At 50.1% G+C, this 18,038-nt stretch overlaps 1 protein-coding gene and 1 non-coding gene across 8 annotated transcripts in view; both read left to right on the forward strand.

Annotated features, from left to right (window-relative positions):
* FANCC (FA complementation group C) overlaps nt 1–13,453 on the forward strand; it is a 182,723-nt gene extending 169,270 nt beyond the window's left edge. For 6 of the 7 annotated variants that reach the window (XM_074363067.1, XM_074363063.1, XM_074363061.1 and 3 more), the window contains 4 exons: nt 245–326; nt 5,098–5,278; nt 8,743–8,949; nt 12,247–13,453. In XM_074363067.1, the coding sequence (XP_074219168.1) occupies nt 245–326; nt 5,098–5,278; nt 8,743–8,949; nt 12,247–12,390 (614 nt within the window). In that variant the 3' untranslated portion in view covers nt 12,391–13,453. Of the gene's footprint in view, nt 1–244; nt 327–5,097; nt 5,279–8,742; nt 9,002–12,246 lie in introns of all 7 variants that reach the window. The other variant, XM_074363066.1, reaches the window with a different exon arrangement.
* Nucleotides 11,449–11,554, forward strand: LOC123611986 (U6 spliceosomal RNA). The gene has a single exon (XR_006719134.1). It is a non-coding gene; the product is annotated as a U6 spliceosomal RNA (small nuclear RNA).
* Nucleotides 13,454–18,038: the final 4,585 nt, after the last annotated feature.

Below are 18,038 nucleotides of genomic sequence, written 5' to 3' on the forward strand. Positions count from 1 at the left end.
GCGGGCCGCCTGTGCGCAGTCTTCGTCTACTCCCGTGTGCCTGAGTTAGAGAGCCTTTGAAGTTTAGCTCTGTGTATCGCTGGAAGGTCTTTCTTTCCAGGCCTGGGAGTGGTGGAGTGGGTTCCACGGACCAGGAAAATTAAGTGCTTTCCCCTGAAAAGACGTCTTCTGATCTCAGCTGCAGATATTTCTAATAGGTTTGAGTTTTCTTCAGCTCCTCTCTGATCACTCTCTCCACCCACAGATATCCCACAGGGACTGTGGCATCGGCCACTGAAACGTATTTCCGAAATGCTCAAAGAAATAGTTGAAGACGAAACTCAAGGGTAAGCAAACACTGATGACCCCCAGGTCTGTTTCACACATGCTTTCTCTGGATCCTTATCTTCCCTTTGAAGGCATTACAAGCACACCTCCCAGATCGCTCAGGTTTGGTTCCAGACCACAGCAGTGAAGCGAGTCACATGACTGTTTGGCTTTCCCAGTGCATGTGAAAGTTATGTTTACACTACCCTGTAGTCTGTTTAGTGTGCAATAGCGTTATGTCTAAAAAAGCAAAACGCAATATACTTAATTTAAGAATACTTTACTGATAAAAAACACTCCCCATCCTCTGAGCCTTCAGTGAGTCATAATCTTTTTGCTGTGGAGGGTCTTTCCTGGACGTTGATGGCCGCTGACTGACAGGGTGTTGGTGGCTGAAGGTCGGGGTGGCTGCGGCAATTCTTAAAACAAGACAGCACGAACGTGCACGTACCCTTAGTTTAAACGTTGCCCGGCTTTGCTGTTTGCGGAGACACTGCTTTGGGAAGGATCCCTGCTGTTCTCCTTACTTGCTGCAAGTAACAAATCCTTACCTCTACCAAAAAACAAAGGCAGCATGAAGTCAGCCACGTCAGTCGACTCTCCTATCACAAATGCTGCAGTTTCTCTCTAGCTTGCAGTGCAGTTCAGTAGCATTTTACCCACAGCAGAACTACTTCCAGGATTGGAGTCAGTCCTTACAAATCCTGCCACTGCTTTCTCAGCTCAGTCTGCGTCATATTCTAAATCCCGTGTTGTCATTTCAACAGTCTACACAGCACCTTCACCAGGAGTAGAGCCCATCTTAGGAAAGCACTTTCTTCACCTCGTCCCTGAGAGCTTTGTCCTGACGCTGCAGCAGCTCGGTCCCGTCTTCAGGCTCCACGTATCGTTCTCTTGCCGTTTCCACCACATCTGCAGTTACTTCCACTGAAGTCCTTGAATCCTTCTAGGTTATCCAGAGGGACTGGAATCTCCTTCTTCCAAACACTTGTTAATGCTACTGTTTTGACCTCTTCTCATGAATCACGAATGTTCTTAATGGCATCTAGAATGGTGAATCTTTTCCAGAAGGTTTTAACTGACTTTGCCCAGATCCATCAGAGCAGCCACGTCTAAGGCAGCTCTAGCCCTATGAGATGTATTTCTTACATAGTCAGACTCGAGAATCACAGTAACTCCTTGATCCAGGGGCTGCAGGCTGGACGTCGCATCGGCGGGCAGGAGAACATTAGTGTCGTTGCATCCCTCCATCAGAGCTCTGGGGTGACCACGCACGTTGTCAATAAGCAGTAATATTTTGAAAAGAATCTTTTTTTTCTGAGCAGTAGGTCTCAATGTGGGCTTGAAATATTCAGTAAAACATGTTGTAAACAGATGTGCTGTCATCCAGGCTCTGTTGTTGGCGTATACAGAGCACAGGCAGAGCAGATTGAGCAAAACTCTTAAGACCCCTGGGGTTTTAGGATGACAGATGAGCACTGACTTCAGCTTAAAGTTACCAGCTGCATTAGCCCCTAACGAGAGAGCTGGTCTGTCCCTGGAAGGCAGGTGTTGATTTCTCCTCTCTAGCTATGGAAGTCCTAGATGGCATCTTCTTACAGTATATTGTCTGCATGGAAGACCTGTTTCGTGTGGCCGTCTTCAGTAGTGTCTGAGTGAGGGCTTCCCCTGACTGGCTGCAGCCTCTATGCCAGCACCTGCTGCCTCCCCTTTGTACGTTTATGTTACGGAGATGGCTTCTTTCCTTAAACCTCATGGACCAACCTCTGCTAGCTTCAGACTTTTCTTCTGCAGCCTCCTCACCTCTCCCAGCCCTCGTAGAATTGAAGAGAGTCAGGGCCTTGCCCTGGAGTAGGCTTTGGTTTAAGGGAATGTTGTGGCTGGTTTGATCTTCCATTCAAACTGATAAAACTTTCTCATCAGCAATAAGGCTGTTTGGCTTTCTTATCATTTATGTGTTCACTGGAGCAGTGCTTTTCATTTCCTTCAGGAACTTCTCCTTTGCATTCACAGCTTGGCTGACTGTTTAGCGCAAGAGGCCTGGCTTTCGGCCTGTCTCAGCTTTCTTTCTCACGAGGCTTAATCGCTTCTAGCTTTTGATTTAAAGTGAGAGATGTGTGACTCCTCCTTTCACTTGAACACGTAAGAGGCTATTGGGGGTTATTAATTGGCCCGATTTCGGTGTTGCTGTGTCTTAGGGAATAGGGAGACCCGAGGAGAGTGGGGGAGATGGGGAAGGCCGGCTGGCGCAGCAGTCAGGACACACGCGGTCATCAGTTACGTTCACTGTCTTAGATGGGCACGGCTCGTGGTGCCCCAAAACAATTACAATAGTGACATCTAAGATCACTGACCACATATCACCTTATAAGAACTATGATAATAATGGAAAAGTTGAAATACTGTGAGAATTACCAAAATGTGACACAGAGACAGGAAGCGAACAAATGCTATTGGAAAAATGACGCTGGTAGACTTGCTCAACACAGGGTTGCCACAAACTTTCAGTTTAAAAAAAACAACACACAGTATTCTGTGAAGTGCAGTAAAAGGAGGTCTGCCCGTCCTGGTCTGTGGCTGTCCCCACACAGGTGAGCACACTGCTGAGTAAGAAGCAGGGGGCCCAGAGCTGCACAGACCGCTCCTGGCAGCTCAGGATCGATGGGCTGCTCGTGTAAACACTTGTGTAGAAGCTGTTCCGCGTGAGGGCTGGTGTTAGCCTTTGCCATATGCAACCGTAAACAATAAAGGAACAGACACTAAGGAAGAGCGGCGCCCCCCGGCACGGTGAGAAGGGCCCCCCTCTGGGTCCTGCGGCCTTCTCTGCCTCTCTGGGGAAGGACATTCCAAGCTCCCCTGCACAGCAGGATGAAACGCTTCTTTTCCTTCTCTTAGTAATAAGAATTTGTCTAAAATTAGAAAATCCATTCTAACATAAATTAATTTCTAACATTATGATAGCAGGTCCCTGTTATATGCATTATTTCTCTAGAAGCTTCCACATTTAGACTTTGCAAAGTTCTCTGGAACATAATGCCCTTTGCATTCCTCTTAATTTCCTTGCTTTTAGAGTACAAGTCTTTTACTCATTGTCTATCTAGCCTACTAGGATGTCTGCTCCTTTGGCTGCTTTTCCTTCTTAAAATTCTCTGTATTGCTGAGCCACAGACTGTAGCCGGTGTCATTGCTGATGCAGTTTTGAGTGTCAGCTACTCACTCCTCCCCACACCGAGACTCTCACCAGTAGGAGAGACAGGAAGAACTGGCAGCTAAGTGGGGATGAGAGCACCAACCCTGTGAACGACCTGCCATACCCTGGCCGCCCCGTGCACGCTCTCTGCCTGTCTCTGGAGAAGAACAGGACCTAGACCCAAAGCCTCATGGGTTCCCGCCTGACCTAGCTCTGCCCTAACTAGACTTCAGGGGCCACCGGCAGGGAAGGGTCTGTGAGCAGCTTTAGGCCGCTGTGTCACCAGCCACATGGGACTGCCTTGCACACTTAGCTTCTAAGAAAAACAAGAGTGACCGGGGCCCATCTCTGCAGGCAAGCTTTGGGCCCTGCCTGATCCAGATGTGATGCCCACCTGGGAGCAGGGAGCACGAGTGAGCCCCGCTGCTCAGCTTACTCGTCTGTGGGGTCTACAGGGAAGACGCCCCATGGACCCCGATCCTTGCTTTTGAGACATAACCCCGCCCACCACTCACGTGGCTGGTGGGGCATCAGCCCCCCCTTGTGGGGACAAGTGAGGAGGACTAATATAATACTCCCCTTCCTTTCTCTCCATTGTTCTGCAGCCCAGATTTCAGAACGTTTCATCACTTGTTCTCAAGGAGGACTCAGACAGGAGGAACGCAGTGACGAGGGGAGATGGGCCAGTGCTTAGAGCTTGGGGATTCCACAGGCCAAGTAGAGGAATACACGCCCACATTCAGCAAAGACTGAGCACTGCACAGGGGCCCAGAGCTCTCCTTGTTTCGGGAGCTTTCTCGGTTCAGAAGGAAAAGTCTGCTCTAACTTAATCTCAGGCCGCTCCTGCTCTGTTTTCCCAGGGGAGATGTCAAACTGCCAGGCCTGTCACCGTGCAGATTAATGGGTACCTTACCTTAAGCAGATAGATTCTACTCTTTCTTGCATCTCCCGGTTCCCCGAGTGACAGGATAGCTTCACAAAAGCTTTAACTTTTCAACATTGATGTATTAGTGATGACAGGAAAGAATACAATATACAGCTCATTAAAAATTCATGATCGCCAAAATACACAGCAGAACCTTGTGTTCCGTGAGAGAAGAAACAGAGCGTGTTTCTGCCTGCATCCTTTCTCTGGTCTCCAGCTGGACCCCAGGGAGCCCCTCCTTTCTTGCTCTGGGCTCCCTGGGTGGCTGCCCTGCGGATGGGTGGCCCTACTCTGCACAGCAGCCCAGCTGTGCCCGCCATGCAGAAGGCAGAGCTGCGAGCCTGCAGGTTCTCATCTTGCATCATTCTTGCTGGTCATGGGCCAGAAGCTTCCTTTCTCAGAGGCCTGCACTCACTCATGGTCCCTGGAGGTAAAGATTTAAATATCTTAGGTCCTCAGGGAACATGGGGTTTTGAGAGGCAGGCCTTTGAAAGCCCTCTGATGAGTTCAGGGTGGCACTGTGAGCTTTCTCTGAATCTAACTTTTATTCCTTTGCAAGTTGTACTTCAGCAGATAAGAACAATTGAAGCCAACCATTTGCAAGTGTTAGTTGCTTTAAGAACCTAAAAAAAAAAAGGAAGCCGCCCAGCCGCCATGTGTCTTGGTTCTGCTCCAGGTCCTCCGGAGGCCCCTTTGAGAACTGGTTTCTGTTGGCTCACTTTGGAGGATGGGCTGACATCGCGGCTGAGCAGTTACTGACATCGGTGGGCGACGCGGAACCCCCGGAGGCCCTGCTGTGGCTCCTGGCCTTCAGCTCCAGCCCAGGCGACGGGCCTCAGCAGAGAGCACAGACCATGGTGAGTGGCAGGGCCCACGGCGTGTGCCCTTCAGGGTGGATCTCTCGGGGCAGAAAGGACCCTGCAGGAAGAGGCCCTGCAGAGAGGGTTTGGCTTCACTGAACCGCAGGCCCCGCGGCGTGCACGTGTGGACGCCCGCCTGGACGAGCGCGTGCGTGCTGGGCCCGTGGTCGGGGGGTGCTCCCGCGCTTATGGGTGGGCTGGGGGTGGGTGCTACCGCTCCGCTCTCCCGGGGGGCATTGAGGAGATGGGGGTCAGCCCTTCTGTCCCCTGGGTCATTTTCTCTCTCTGTCCGCTGCCGTCCGTACCCATTTTCAGGCGCACCTGTCCCGGGGCCGCGCCCTGCAGGGGGCGCTGTGCGGGGGTCTGCGCACCGTCCTCTTTCCGATCAGCCGCCGGGCTGTGTCGGCCTCTGTCTTAACTTAATCCTTTCTTGGATGGGTCAGTAGATCCTCACATTACCGGCTTTGTGTAGAACTCTTACCAAAGTAATCACATGATATTAACCACTTAGCTTCTGAAAAAGGCCTTGGCCATTTCCTAAATAACAGAGCAGCAAAGTACAGGAGCGGCTAACCGTCTGCGGCAAAGACCGCTGTTCCTTTGTGTGGCATATAGTCATTAACAGCAGCAGGGCTTTGATTAAAGGCATTGGCGCCTTCCTTGCAAACATTTATCTGCTGGTTTTTAAAAGTTCAACTACCGGCGCTGTGTGTCGATTTTAATAATTAAAGGGAGCAGGTTTCTTTATGTGGAGGGCAGTTCTATTTGCTTGATGTTTTCTGTTGGTTGAAAAAGGCAGACCAAATCAGATACATCTGTATAGTTTACTTGTTTAAAGGCATGTTACATGGTAGGAAAGAAAAGAATTTGGGACTTTAAGAATTTGAAATTTAGTGATTATTTTGGACCAAAAATAACTTTTTAGAAATTAACATGTATTTAAGGACTGCTAGCTGATTAAAAAGAAAGCCTGCTATAACTTCCCTGTTAAAATATCACATTAAACTAAGGAGAATCCTAATTTTTCGTCTTATTTTTTAATAATATTTAAAATAGGTGAAGCACTGATGATTTCTAGAGCCTTTTGATATACATTCTATATTTAATTCTGTATAAGCTAAATTGCTAGGTTGTATGTTAAATTCCACATCCATCCTAGAAGATGACAGAGGGTGACTTTTGAAGTACAGGGAAGTGAAGTGTCCAACAAGAGTGACTTTCTAGATGGTTCTGCATTGGCACATCTTTCTGCTAGTGAAGCTGGTCTTTTTGTTGTTGTTTTGGTAAAACATACGCATCATTCTTACTCAGGGTAGCTTAGTGCCAGCACGCCTGCCTCCTTCCTGGCCGTTCACCCGAGGTAGCCATCTGCCTGTGACTGCCGCTGCGCATCCATTTATGACCCCAGAGCATCTTCTCGGTGCTCAACCTGAGGCACCGGTTTGTGTGGCATCCTGGGGGGCAAGGGGGCTCCCCTCGTTTAACTGGTCACTCCCCTGGGTTTTGTGAGCTTGAATGCCTTTGATGGTCTGTTGGGTGACTTGACAAACTGAACTAACTGAACTGCCTTTGAAAGCATGATTATTGTAAGATTTGAGTTTGACAGTATCTGTGCCTTTGCCTTAAAAGGCATAATTAAATCGCGGCGCTGGACTGCACACATAGTATACTTTGGCTGGAACCGTCACCTCTGCTTGGCCAGCGTCGTTGAGGTTCAGGATCGGGGTGGGGGCAAGGAGCAGCTGTCCCTGCCTGGGATGTGCACGGCCTGCAGACGCCCCTCCTTGCTCTGCAAACCACGTTCTCCACCACCCGGTGTTCACCTTCTTTTGCTAACTTTGAATTGAGCCATGATAAAAACAAAAAAAAACTGTATACCCTTAAGAATTAGGTGAGGGTTCATACTGTTTAACTCTGTCATTCTGCTTCTAGAAATTATCCTAAGGAAGTAATTAGAGCCAGAAAAGGATTTATGTTACTAGAAGGTCGTTACAGCATTGTTTGTAATGGCAGTAATTGGAAATGGCCTGCATTTTCGATACTACGGATGTTGGCTAAATGGATTGTGGTGCGTTATAACCAGAGAATAGCATTCTGTTATCACAGAACACATACTACAGGTAATGGTGAACTGCTTCCAGGGCGCTGTGAAGAGAAAACTCTGAAACACAGTACGTTGTGGACAGGGATGATGTGTTCACAGTGCACAGAAAGCAGAGGACAGGGACTAAGCCTCACTTTTAACAAGTCTCTTTGAATCGTGGAGTTAGTCATTTTATTTCCTTTTTACTTGTGTGTATGAAGTTTCATAATGCAGGATAGAAAGTAATACTTAGAACAGAAAGCTTATATTTTTCTTCTGAAAAGATTAGGAAGCACTCAAGTGACTTGCATGTGAGGAAGGCATTCGAAGGGAGAGACGGTCTGGAATGAGAGAGAGGGGAGGAAGGCAGTGTCAAACACCAGTCAGGAAGATGCATATGGAGGCGCCGCCCTGACGTTGCTGTAGACCCGGGTCCCCGGCAGGGTGGCCTTGGGCCCCCATAGATGCCGGCAGGGGAAGGAGGCGGAGGGGACGCTGCCGTCCTCCATGGAAGAGCCCCATGGTGCAGTTTCTCACGGTCTCGTATTGTGGTCAGAATAGCTCACACAGTACTCCTAGTGTCCTGGAGTTTATGACAGACTTCATTGAATGAGGCCTTAACTTCCAGGAAAAAAACGACTCACACAAAATCCATAAAATTGGTCATGGGAATTTTCTGAGTGGGCTCAAGTATTCTTTCGAAAAGGACAGAACACAGCTATTCATGAGTTCCATGTGGCATTTGGGATCTATGGCTTTCAGGTTTGGTTTTGTTTTCCAAGTCACCACTCAGTGTACATTCTTATAGCAGACAGAGGTCTCAGCACGAAATAAATGTTTTATGCAAAAAAAAAAATCCACAGACCTGTAATCACCATTAATATGTGACTTGTGACCTCTGCTTGAGCTTTGACTATGTATAAACAGACTGTCCCAGTGTCTAAAACAAAACAGGTGCGCGCGCCCGTTCTTACCGGAACACCGGCCGGGGGAGGTCCGCGTGCCCCCGGCTGTCACTGATTTGGGCCGTGATAGTGAGTGAGCCTCCAAGGAGTCTTTTGTTCTTTTCCCCACAATGTAAAAATCTGACTACATTCTGCTGAGGACTTTTACCCATTTCCGTTCATACAAAAAAAAGTCAATTCCTGGCATGGTGCCCTGGCTGCTTAGTGAGCAAGACGAAAGAAAGTCAAGAAACTTCTATTACGCCCGTTTGGGTTTGTGGGGAGCCGTGTGTAAGCTCAGACCTGGTCGGCCTCCGCCCGCCCTCCCCGGGCGCCGGTCCTCTCCCGAGGCTTGCTTCACAGCACCAAGTCATCCTAGAGCCCTGCCTGCCCGACTCCTCCCACACCTCTTCCCTCTGAATTACACTTCCCAGGTGGAGGTGAAGGCGGTGCTCAGCCACCTCGGGAGGCTGCTCCGAAGTCCAACCCTCTCGGCCGGGAATTTGCTGGCGGCAGCTGAAGAGAGTCGAGAGGGAGACCCCAGGCCGCCTGCCTGTCAACAGCTGACCAGGCGCCTCCTGCTCAACTTCCTGCTCTGGGCTCCGGGGGGCCGCGCGATGGCCCGGGACGTCATCACCCTCGTGAGTCTCCCCTTTCCGGCATCCTGCCTCTCACTCACGGCCCAGGTGGAAGGTAGGCTCTCCACCCAGAGGCCAGGCCTTTGAAGAGTTTGTGTACCAGGATGCTGCCCGCTTGGGTGGAGAGGCAGGGAGGAGACAGCGGGGACAGACCGCAGAGCGCAGAAGGGGAAAGGGAGGCTCAGGAAAAGGAAGGGACGTCCCCTAGGTCGCAGGGTGTGCTGCAGGGCCCCCAGGTGAGGCTTGGCCTCCTGTGTCCTGGGCTCTCCTCTTCCTCCTCATGAAGAGAAACAAAGACTTAGGTGAGACTGTGCCCACTGCGGCGGCTCACAGAATTTTGCTTGTTAATTTTTTAGAAGTTTGCTAATTACAGAGAAATCTTTCCTGAAGCCCAACTGATGTGCGGGGTAAAGAGCCGTCCAAGTCAAACGTGCGCGCCATTCATGGCACTGGGCGTGGCGAGGATTTCTTGAATAATGACACTAAAAGCACAGGCAACAAAAGAAAAAACAGATAAACTGGACTTCAAGATCAAAACCTTTGTGTATCAAAGGTTACTAGCAAGAGATAGAAAACGCAGAGAAAGCTCCCCGGAGACACCCAGGTCTCTGCTTCCGTCATTCCAGCCACATTGCGCCCCATTCCGGGAAACAGGCGGCATTCGCAGCGCACCACCCTCACGTCCCACCCCGAGGGTGGCTGCTGGGCGGAAGGACCTGGATCGCGCCCCCAGGTCAGGCTTGCTGCTGAGGCCGGGCGACCGGTCCCCACGGAACAGCTCAGCCCCCGCTGTCCGTTAACGCTGCGGAGCTCCACCCGAGCTGGCGCGGCCTCGGAGAACCCTGCGCGGCTTCGTTCAAGTTCACGAGTCAGCTCAGCTGCAAAAAATTCATTCCAGGGTGAGAAGCCAGTGCACCTCTCTATGCGCTGCCCCTCCGCGCAGCTGAGCGCGCCTCCCAGGCGCTGTCCCGGCTGACGCTCCAGGACCAGTTTTTCCTCAGACACCAGCCTTCCCACCTCGAAGGCCTCCTGCCTCGGCCGCGTGATAGGTTGCAGGCCTTCCAGCCGGTGCAGCTGCGCGCAGGGCAGAGGGGGTCCGCGCAGGCCCTGGGGCTGCGGTGCCTCCCCCGGGAGCCCCCGGGGGAGCCTGGGCCGGGTCTGCTCAGCGGGGCGCGGGTGGGGGACTAGAGGGGGAGCAGGGGGCGGGGGTGACAGCCTTTCTCTTACAGCGGCTTTGGTGTCACCACCCTGAGTCCTGAGCAGAGCCAGGGCCTGGCCTCAGTCCTCTTGCTGGGCCTCTGCTCTGGAGAGCCGAGCTCGCTCTAGGCTGGGGCATTGGGGGCGGGGCGTCTGAGCCCTGTCACTTGGTGGTCTTCCGCGCCATCCCGCCATCCCGGAGCTGACCCCTGCGGCCTAGGTTCTGCCTTCACCTTAAAGGGGCCCTGTCTCCTGGCCTCATCACGTGGTGCCACATCCCAACCCCTGCTGCAGGACGCTCCCAGCCAACTGCCTGCACAACCCCCGCTCAGCTTTTCAGGTGCCACTTAATTCTTTCCTGAGAACCCCTGCCCTTGTTCTCCCGCTTCTCTGGCTGCGACGCCTCTTGGCCCCCCTCCCTCTCCTCTCCTTGGAGCCTGTCTGACGGGGGGCACATGCAGCCCAGTGGTGTCTGGATCCCTCCCCACCCCACCGAGGCCTGTCCTCTCCTGCCTCCCGTCCTGCCCTGACTTCACATCTCTCCCTCTCCTTCTGTCCTGTCGCTGGACCACAGAAATAGCAGCCAAAAGTGAGCCAGAATCTGAAACAAAGTTCAGATCTACAGCTGTTGAGCTCAAAATCAGTCTAGTCCCCACCCAGACGTGCTTCGGCTGAGCTCTGCGGGGGTGCAGCTCCCTTCCCTCAGCGGCAGTGAGGTGGGTTTTGCGTTTGACTGGAGACCAGAATGGAACGTGGGGGTTGAGCTACTCACGAAGATGATGGGAGGGTCCACCGAGCCACCTGCACAGCCGTCCGTGATGGCGCGCCACCCTGCTTCCGGCTCCGGGGAGCCCCTGTGATCGCTGGGCCCTGCAGCTGGAAGCCACCTTCCCTCACCTGGGTTCAAGGTAGTAAATTAACTCTTTTAAAGCAGCCCAGGGACACTCACGTTGTTTCATTCACAAAGATCGTCTATAGCATCTGGGATTTCTGAGTAAAAACCAAGAGATGGTGACACAGACACCAGGAGCTTCAGTGAGCCCCGCCCAGTCTGGCAGCCTGCCTCCTACTCAGCCCCTCGTCCTGCGCGGCAGCCAGGAGCCTGACGCTGTCCAGGGCGCCCGGGACTGCCACTCACTCGGTACACGTGCAGCGGAGACAGGGTGCCTTGCCCCACGGCCTGGGCTTTGGGACAGTCCTGGATGAACAGGGCGGCTGGATCATGTGCGGACGTGGAGAGGGAGCTGACCTTGGGCTGCGCAGGCTACTTTAAACATTTGACTCACCGACGAGAGTGAGTATGTGGTGCTCACTTCAGCAGCACGTGGGCTACAGCTGGACCAACACAGAGGAACCAGCACGGCCCCTGCGCGAGGATGCCATGCAAATTCATGGCGTGTTCCCTGTTTAAAAGAAAAAAAATGAATGTGGATTACTCTCAAAAACAGCTTCTTAATGCCCTTGTGTCTAAAAATCACAGTAAATTCTTCACACAGATAAACTGAGATTCTCACCCTTCCCTTTTTGCAGAACTGAAATTCTTAGGAAAATGGCACTTTCAGGCAGCAACAGCCAAGGCTGTATTTTGCAGAACTGACAATTCCTGTTTCCTGCTTCCCTTAAGAATCAAGTGTAAAAACCTCAGGTGCCTATTAAAAAACCAGTGTGCCCAGGTCACCAGCCCAGGAATGCAATTTATAAAAACTGAAAATAGGGGGCATTTTCCAGTTCTAATGTGAGCGTGATCTTTTGCAGAAAGTCAAGCCACAGCACGTACACGTGCCTCTGCTCCCCACAGCGAATAATCCCAAAGCTCATGCTGGGCGTTCCAGGAAACGCAGCATTTGTCTGTACCCCTTGTGAGTCGAAGGCCAGTCAGTCAGGAGAGGGCGAACATGGGGAGGCGACTGCTCACTCGGTGGCTAACCTCTGAGAACAGATTTCTTTGCTCATCACCTTGAGAACAAAGCAAGAGCCCTTCAGAGCTGATAGGATTGTGGCTGCATTTCAGGGGCAGGATGGTTACGGTTGGTCCAGTGGACGGAGAGATGAAATCTGTCTGGAAAGGGGTTTAATTTGCCTTCTCTTCTGTCCACATTGCAGATGGCGCGGACTGATGAGATAATGCACGAGATTGTTGGTTTTCTGGATCAGACCTTGTACAGATGGGATCATCTTGGCGTGGATGCCCCTGGGTCGAGAAAACTGGCCAGAGAGCTCCTCGCAGAGCTGCGGGGGCAAGCCTAGCGCAGGACGGTTAGCCAGCGAGCTGCCACGCCGTGGGCTGGTGCGGCCACTTCTTGGCCCCAAGTTTACAGACTGGGTACTTCTTGTGAGTTGTGAGGGTATGCCATAAACATCTGGCCAGCTCTGGTAGCGCGTATTTTACAAGATGAGAAGACAGGTGCTGCAGCCCAAACTCAGTCAGATTTACTAACTCATGACTGGATTATGGTTTCAAAGCTCCCTGTGCCCGGTCAGCCTGGATGTCAGTCAATCACTAAAGAAAAGGCTTAGATGGGAGAACAGATTTTTCTTTCCTTTTTTTTTTTTCTCCACAGCAAACCAAGATGCACAACTATATTATTTGGATTTTTCAAAGTCTTCGGACCAAGAAATTGGTCATGAATCACCGATCAATTTAGAAAGTAACTTAGCCCTTTTCTACAGATCTCTTTTTTTAAGAAGTCAGATAATTGTTACAGGTGCTTCTTTCAATCCACAGGGATTTGAGAAAAAGCCACACTCTCTTGCTCCCCTAAGACATTCTTCATCCAGGAGAGTCAGGTCCCTCAGGTTTCCTTTGGGTGCCCTCTGAGCAGGCCCAGGAGAAGCAAGGCCCTCTGAAGCCCAGTGGCCGGAGTGGCAACGGGGCCACCTCCTGACTGGCGGGCACAGGCGTGGGCCCTGCTGCGGAGAGCCGCATGGCTCGGTGATGCAGTAAAGCCGGTCCTGGGGCTCTTTTCGCTTTATCTGGCTGAGCACCGCTGTTACCATAAGAGCTCATATCTGAGGTATAGGGTATGTTCTAGAAACGGAGATGATGTATCGGTTGTCTTGGTAACTCAAGGGGCACTGGAGATTTCTAATGAAGAATTAATTGGTGACCCCAACAACAATATTTGTTTCATATCAGTTGAAGATATTTTTTTCCTTTCAGGTTTATTCTTGTGCTCTTTTGTCTATTACCTGTTTGTTGAGTGAGTCAAGACTTTCTTTTATGTCCACTGGATTTATGTGTTAATAGTCTCTGAATCTCCCTCATTCCTGGCTCCCGTCTGCGATATGAATAAAGTTTTGTTGTACTGGAGGTTGTGCTTTTAGGGGAATTACTTGCTTTGGTATATGGATCCACCTAAAGATCTGGAAAATTCCAAAACCTGTTGACCTGAGCCTTCCTTTTGAGAAATGTTACACTACAAAAGCTGTACTGGTAAAATACTTTGATCACAACTGCCATCATCATTACTTTCATTTGCTTCCCTTGGAGTAGAGGAAGCGTCCCCTGTGTTGACTTTTGTCATGGAAGCTGTCACCAACTTCTGTGGACATGAAGAAGGGGGCTGAGTTTGTCCTGATTTACCTCAGCCTGTTTGTAGTACTTCCCAATTCCGTCACAGAGCCTCTGCGTTCTCCAAAGCCTTGTACTTGGATCAAAGAGGACAGAGCCCAAAACTGTAGGGAGAAAAGGCATTAATGGCCCCATCCATACACAGGTTGTTATTCATCAGGACTTCATAACATTTGTAGGATTAGTTTGCTTTTTAAAATTCATGATTTATGAATCAAGTTGGATTCATCCCAGGGACACAAGGATGGTTCAACATACGCAAATCAGTCAACATGATACACACCACATCAACAAAAGAAAGGAAAAAAAAAAAAAATCACACGATCATCTCAGTAGATGCAGAAAAAGAATCTGACAAAATTCAACAACCATTCATGATAAAAACTCTTACCAAAATGGTTCCCTCAACAAAGTAAAAGCTATTTATGACAAACCCAAACCCAGCATAATACTCAATGGTGAAAAGTTAAAAGCCTTCTCACTAAAATCTGAAACAAGACAAGGATGCCCACTCTCACCGCTTCTAGTAAACACAGTATTGGAGTCCTAGCCGCAGCACTCAGACAAGAAAAAGCAATAAAAGGGATCCAAATGGGAAGAGACGACGTACAGTTGGCCCTGTGTGCTTGTGACACTACATACAGAAAACCCTAGAGCCTCCACACAAAAACTGCTAGAGCTGAGAAATGTATTTGGCAAGGCAGCAGGATACAAAATTAAAATACAGAAGTCTCGCATTTCTTACACTAATGATGAAATAAGAGAAAAGGAAAAATTTTTTTAATTCCTTTTAAAATTGAATTAAAAAAAAAAAACAACTTAGGAATAAACCTGACCAAGGAAGGAAAGACTCATAGTTCTTTGTGTATAAAAGGAAATTGATTTGATTAAGGAAATTAAAATGATTTAAACAAATGGGAAGATAGCCCATGCTCTTGGATTGGAAGAATTAATACTGTTAAAATGGCCACACTACCCAAAGCAATCTACAAATTTAAAGAGTTCCCTATCAGATTACCTTGACGTTTTTCACAGAACTAGTACAAATAATCCTAAAATTTATACAGAATCACAGAAGACCCAGAATCGCCAGAGCATCACTGAGGAAAAAGAACGCAGCTGGAGGAATAACCCTCCCAGACTTCAGACAGCCCGCCAGAGCAACGGCCATCACAACAGCAAGGCACTGGCACAGAGACAGACGCATGGGTCCACGGAGGAGAAGAGGGCCCAGAAACAACCCACACCCCCGCAGGCAATTAATCTTTAACAAAGGAGGCAAGAATACACAATGGAGAAAGCAAGCCTCTTCAGCAAGTGGTGCTGGGAAAGTTGGGCAGCAGCATGTAAATCAATGAAGTTAGAGCACTCCCTCCCTCACGCCATACACAAAAATAAACTCAAAATGGCTTAAAGACTTAAACGTAAGGCAAGACACTATAAATCTCCTAGAAGAAAACATAGGCAAAACATTCTCTGACGTAAATCGTAGCAGTGTTCTTCTAGGGCAGTCTACTGAGGCAATAGAAATAAAAGCAAAAACAAGTAAGACTGAATTAAACTTACAAGCTTTTGCACAACAAAGAAAACCATAAACAAAACAAAAAAACAACTTATGGAATGGGTGAAAATATTTGCAAATGATGCGACTGACAAGGGCTTAATTTCCAGAATATATAAACAGCTCATATAACTTAATTACAAAAAAACAAACAACCCAATCCAGAAATGGGTAGAAGACCTAAAAAAAGCAATTCTCCAGTGAAGACATATAAATAGCCAATAGGCACCTGAAAAAATGTTCCATATATCACTAATTATCAGAGAAATGCAAATCAAGTGAGGTATCACCTCACACCAGTCACAATGACCATCATTGAAAAGTCCACAAACAATAAATGCTGGAGGGGGTATGGAGAAAAGGGAACCCTCCTACACTGCTGGTGGGAATGCAATTTGGTGCAGCCATTAAGAGAAACAGTAGGGAGGTTCCTTAAAAAACTAAAAATAGACTTACCCTATGATCCAGCACTCCCACTCCTGGGCATATATCTGGAGGAAGCTCTGATTTGAAGAGATAACTTGCACCCTGATGTTCACAGCAGCACTGGATACAACAGCCAAGACGTGGAAGCAACCTAAATGTCCACTGACAGGTGACTAGATAGAAAAGTTGTGGTATATTTATATAATAGAATACTACTCAGCCATAAGAAGAATAAAATAATGCCATCTGCAGCAACATGGATGGGCCTGGAGACTGTCATTCTAAGTGAAGTAAGCCAGAGAGAGAAACAAAAATACCACATGATATCACTTCTATGTGGAATCTTTTAAAATGACACAAATGAACTCATTTACAAAACAGAAAACGGACTCACATAGAAAACAAACTCCTAGAGCATTTCAGACAGTTGAGTGCCATGTAACAGCCCAACACTCAGCAAGAAAAGGAAGGAGAGGGCCCTGGCGGAAAGCCAGTTTGCAGGCGCCTGGGTTTCTCCAGTGCGGTGCTGTTAACCCTGGGGACCAGGCACGTCTCTGCAGCGGGGGCTTCCTCCCCCGCCTCTCCCCGCTAGGTGCCAGCCCAGCGACGACAAAGGGGACTTTCTCCAGACGTTTAATTTCAGAGCCACTATTCTAACTGGTGGTTCTTTCCTTCTGGAAAGGCATCCTGGATATAGGCAATAAGTGTCTTAGATAAATTAGACTTAATAGGATCCTAAAAGGAGAACTAGATAACCTGACTCCAAAATTCGTATGGAAAAGCGAACATTAAAGGAGAGCCAGGAAGTTCTGAAAGTGGTGCGTACGGACACGTGTTCAAAGCTCGAGTCCTGCAGCACCTCGGGGGCACCCGGAGAGGGCGCCCACGGAGGCGTCCCCGTCAGGGCCGCGCGTGCCCTCCTCGGCACCCCAGCCCCCAGTTCAGGCCCCCTCGCCCCACTCTGCGCAGCGCCCGACCCCTGACAGTTGCCCTTGGCTGGTGGAACATTCCAGGGCCTCTCCTCAGTCCGAGAGCGCTGGGCCGTGCTCAGCCCCTCCGTCCTTGGGCCCCTCCCCCCACGCGCCCTCACTCCCCGAGGTTCTGCATGCGCCCTGTGTGCAGAGGGGCCCACCCCTCCCCGGAACACAGACCTGAAAGCCCCGGGTGTTTCAACTTGGAGGTCAGGCGACCGTGCCAAACTGAACTAGCGGCCAAAGCTGATTCCACCGGCTCCCCCAGACCGCACAGTCCCCACGTCGGTCACTGGTAACTCCAGCATCCCAGTGGCTCAGGCCCAGCTCTGCAGGCGCTCTTGGGTCCCCCCACCCCACGTCCGATCCACTACGCCGTCCCCGAGTCCGACCGTTTCTCGCCCTCCACTCTCAGACAGACGCCGTCACCGGCCTGGCCGCGAGCCTGGGCCATCCCTTTCCGGTGCCGTGATGTCGCGCCACTGTCACTGCAGAAGCGCCCTCTTCACTCCGTAAAACCCAACATTCATAAAATGGTTTTCAAGGCCCTACACAGTACAGACCCCTTGGTACTCTCTGACCTCATCTCCTGAGACCCCCCCCGACCCCTCCACGCACCCACCTGCTCCAGCCACGCGGGCCCCTGGCAGTTACTCAGACGCTCCAGCCCAGGGCCTTTGTGTGAGCTGTCCTGCACACACTGTCCCCAGACGTGCACAGCTCGTTCCCTCACTGCTCCCGTGTCAGCTCTTCCACGAAGCCTCCCCCATCACCCTGGCGACAGTGGCACCCCGCTCTCCACCCCTCACCCTGCAACGCCTCGGCTCCTGCCCCTAATATGTAACAATTCTAGACCCCAGGTTATCTATTCATGTATTATGTTTCCTCTTTCTTTCTTCCAGGTTTTGTATTTTTGACCATCTCCACTACGAGCACCCAGAATAGTTCCAGGCGTAAAATAGGTGCCAGAGAAATATTTGTTGAATTAATCTGCACAGGGATTTAGTACATGATAAAGGCATTTCCATCAACAGGGAGAGGTGGTGCTGAGAAAGCAAATACATCCACAGGAAGTCCTCGTCCCTTACTGAATGTTGTCAGCAACCGGAGGGCTGAGGGTTTTCTCCAGAGGAGGCCCCCGCAGCTCTGCGTGGACAGACAGGAGGGACGGAGCTGGCTGGGGAGGCTGCTGCCACCCTGGGAAGACAGTCTGTCACTCGGGTCAGCACAAATCAGTTTATAAAATCAGGACTCTTACTCCCAAAATGTAGAGAGAATGTCCTTATATTTCATTTAGAATTTCTTGCCCACCTGTGGTTTGCAGACTTTCACATAAACTCTGTTTTCAGACCCTGGCCTCCCCCTC

This window comes from Camelus bactrianus, chromosome 4 (assembly GCF_048773025.1).
Source record: "Camelus bactrianus isolate YW-2024 breed Bactrian camel chromosome 4, ASM4877302v1, whole genome shotgun sequence".
Classification (NCBI taxonomy): domain Eukaryota; kingdom Metazoa; phylum Chordata; class Mammalia; order Artiodactyla; family Camelidae; genus Camelus; species Camelus bactrianus.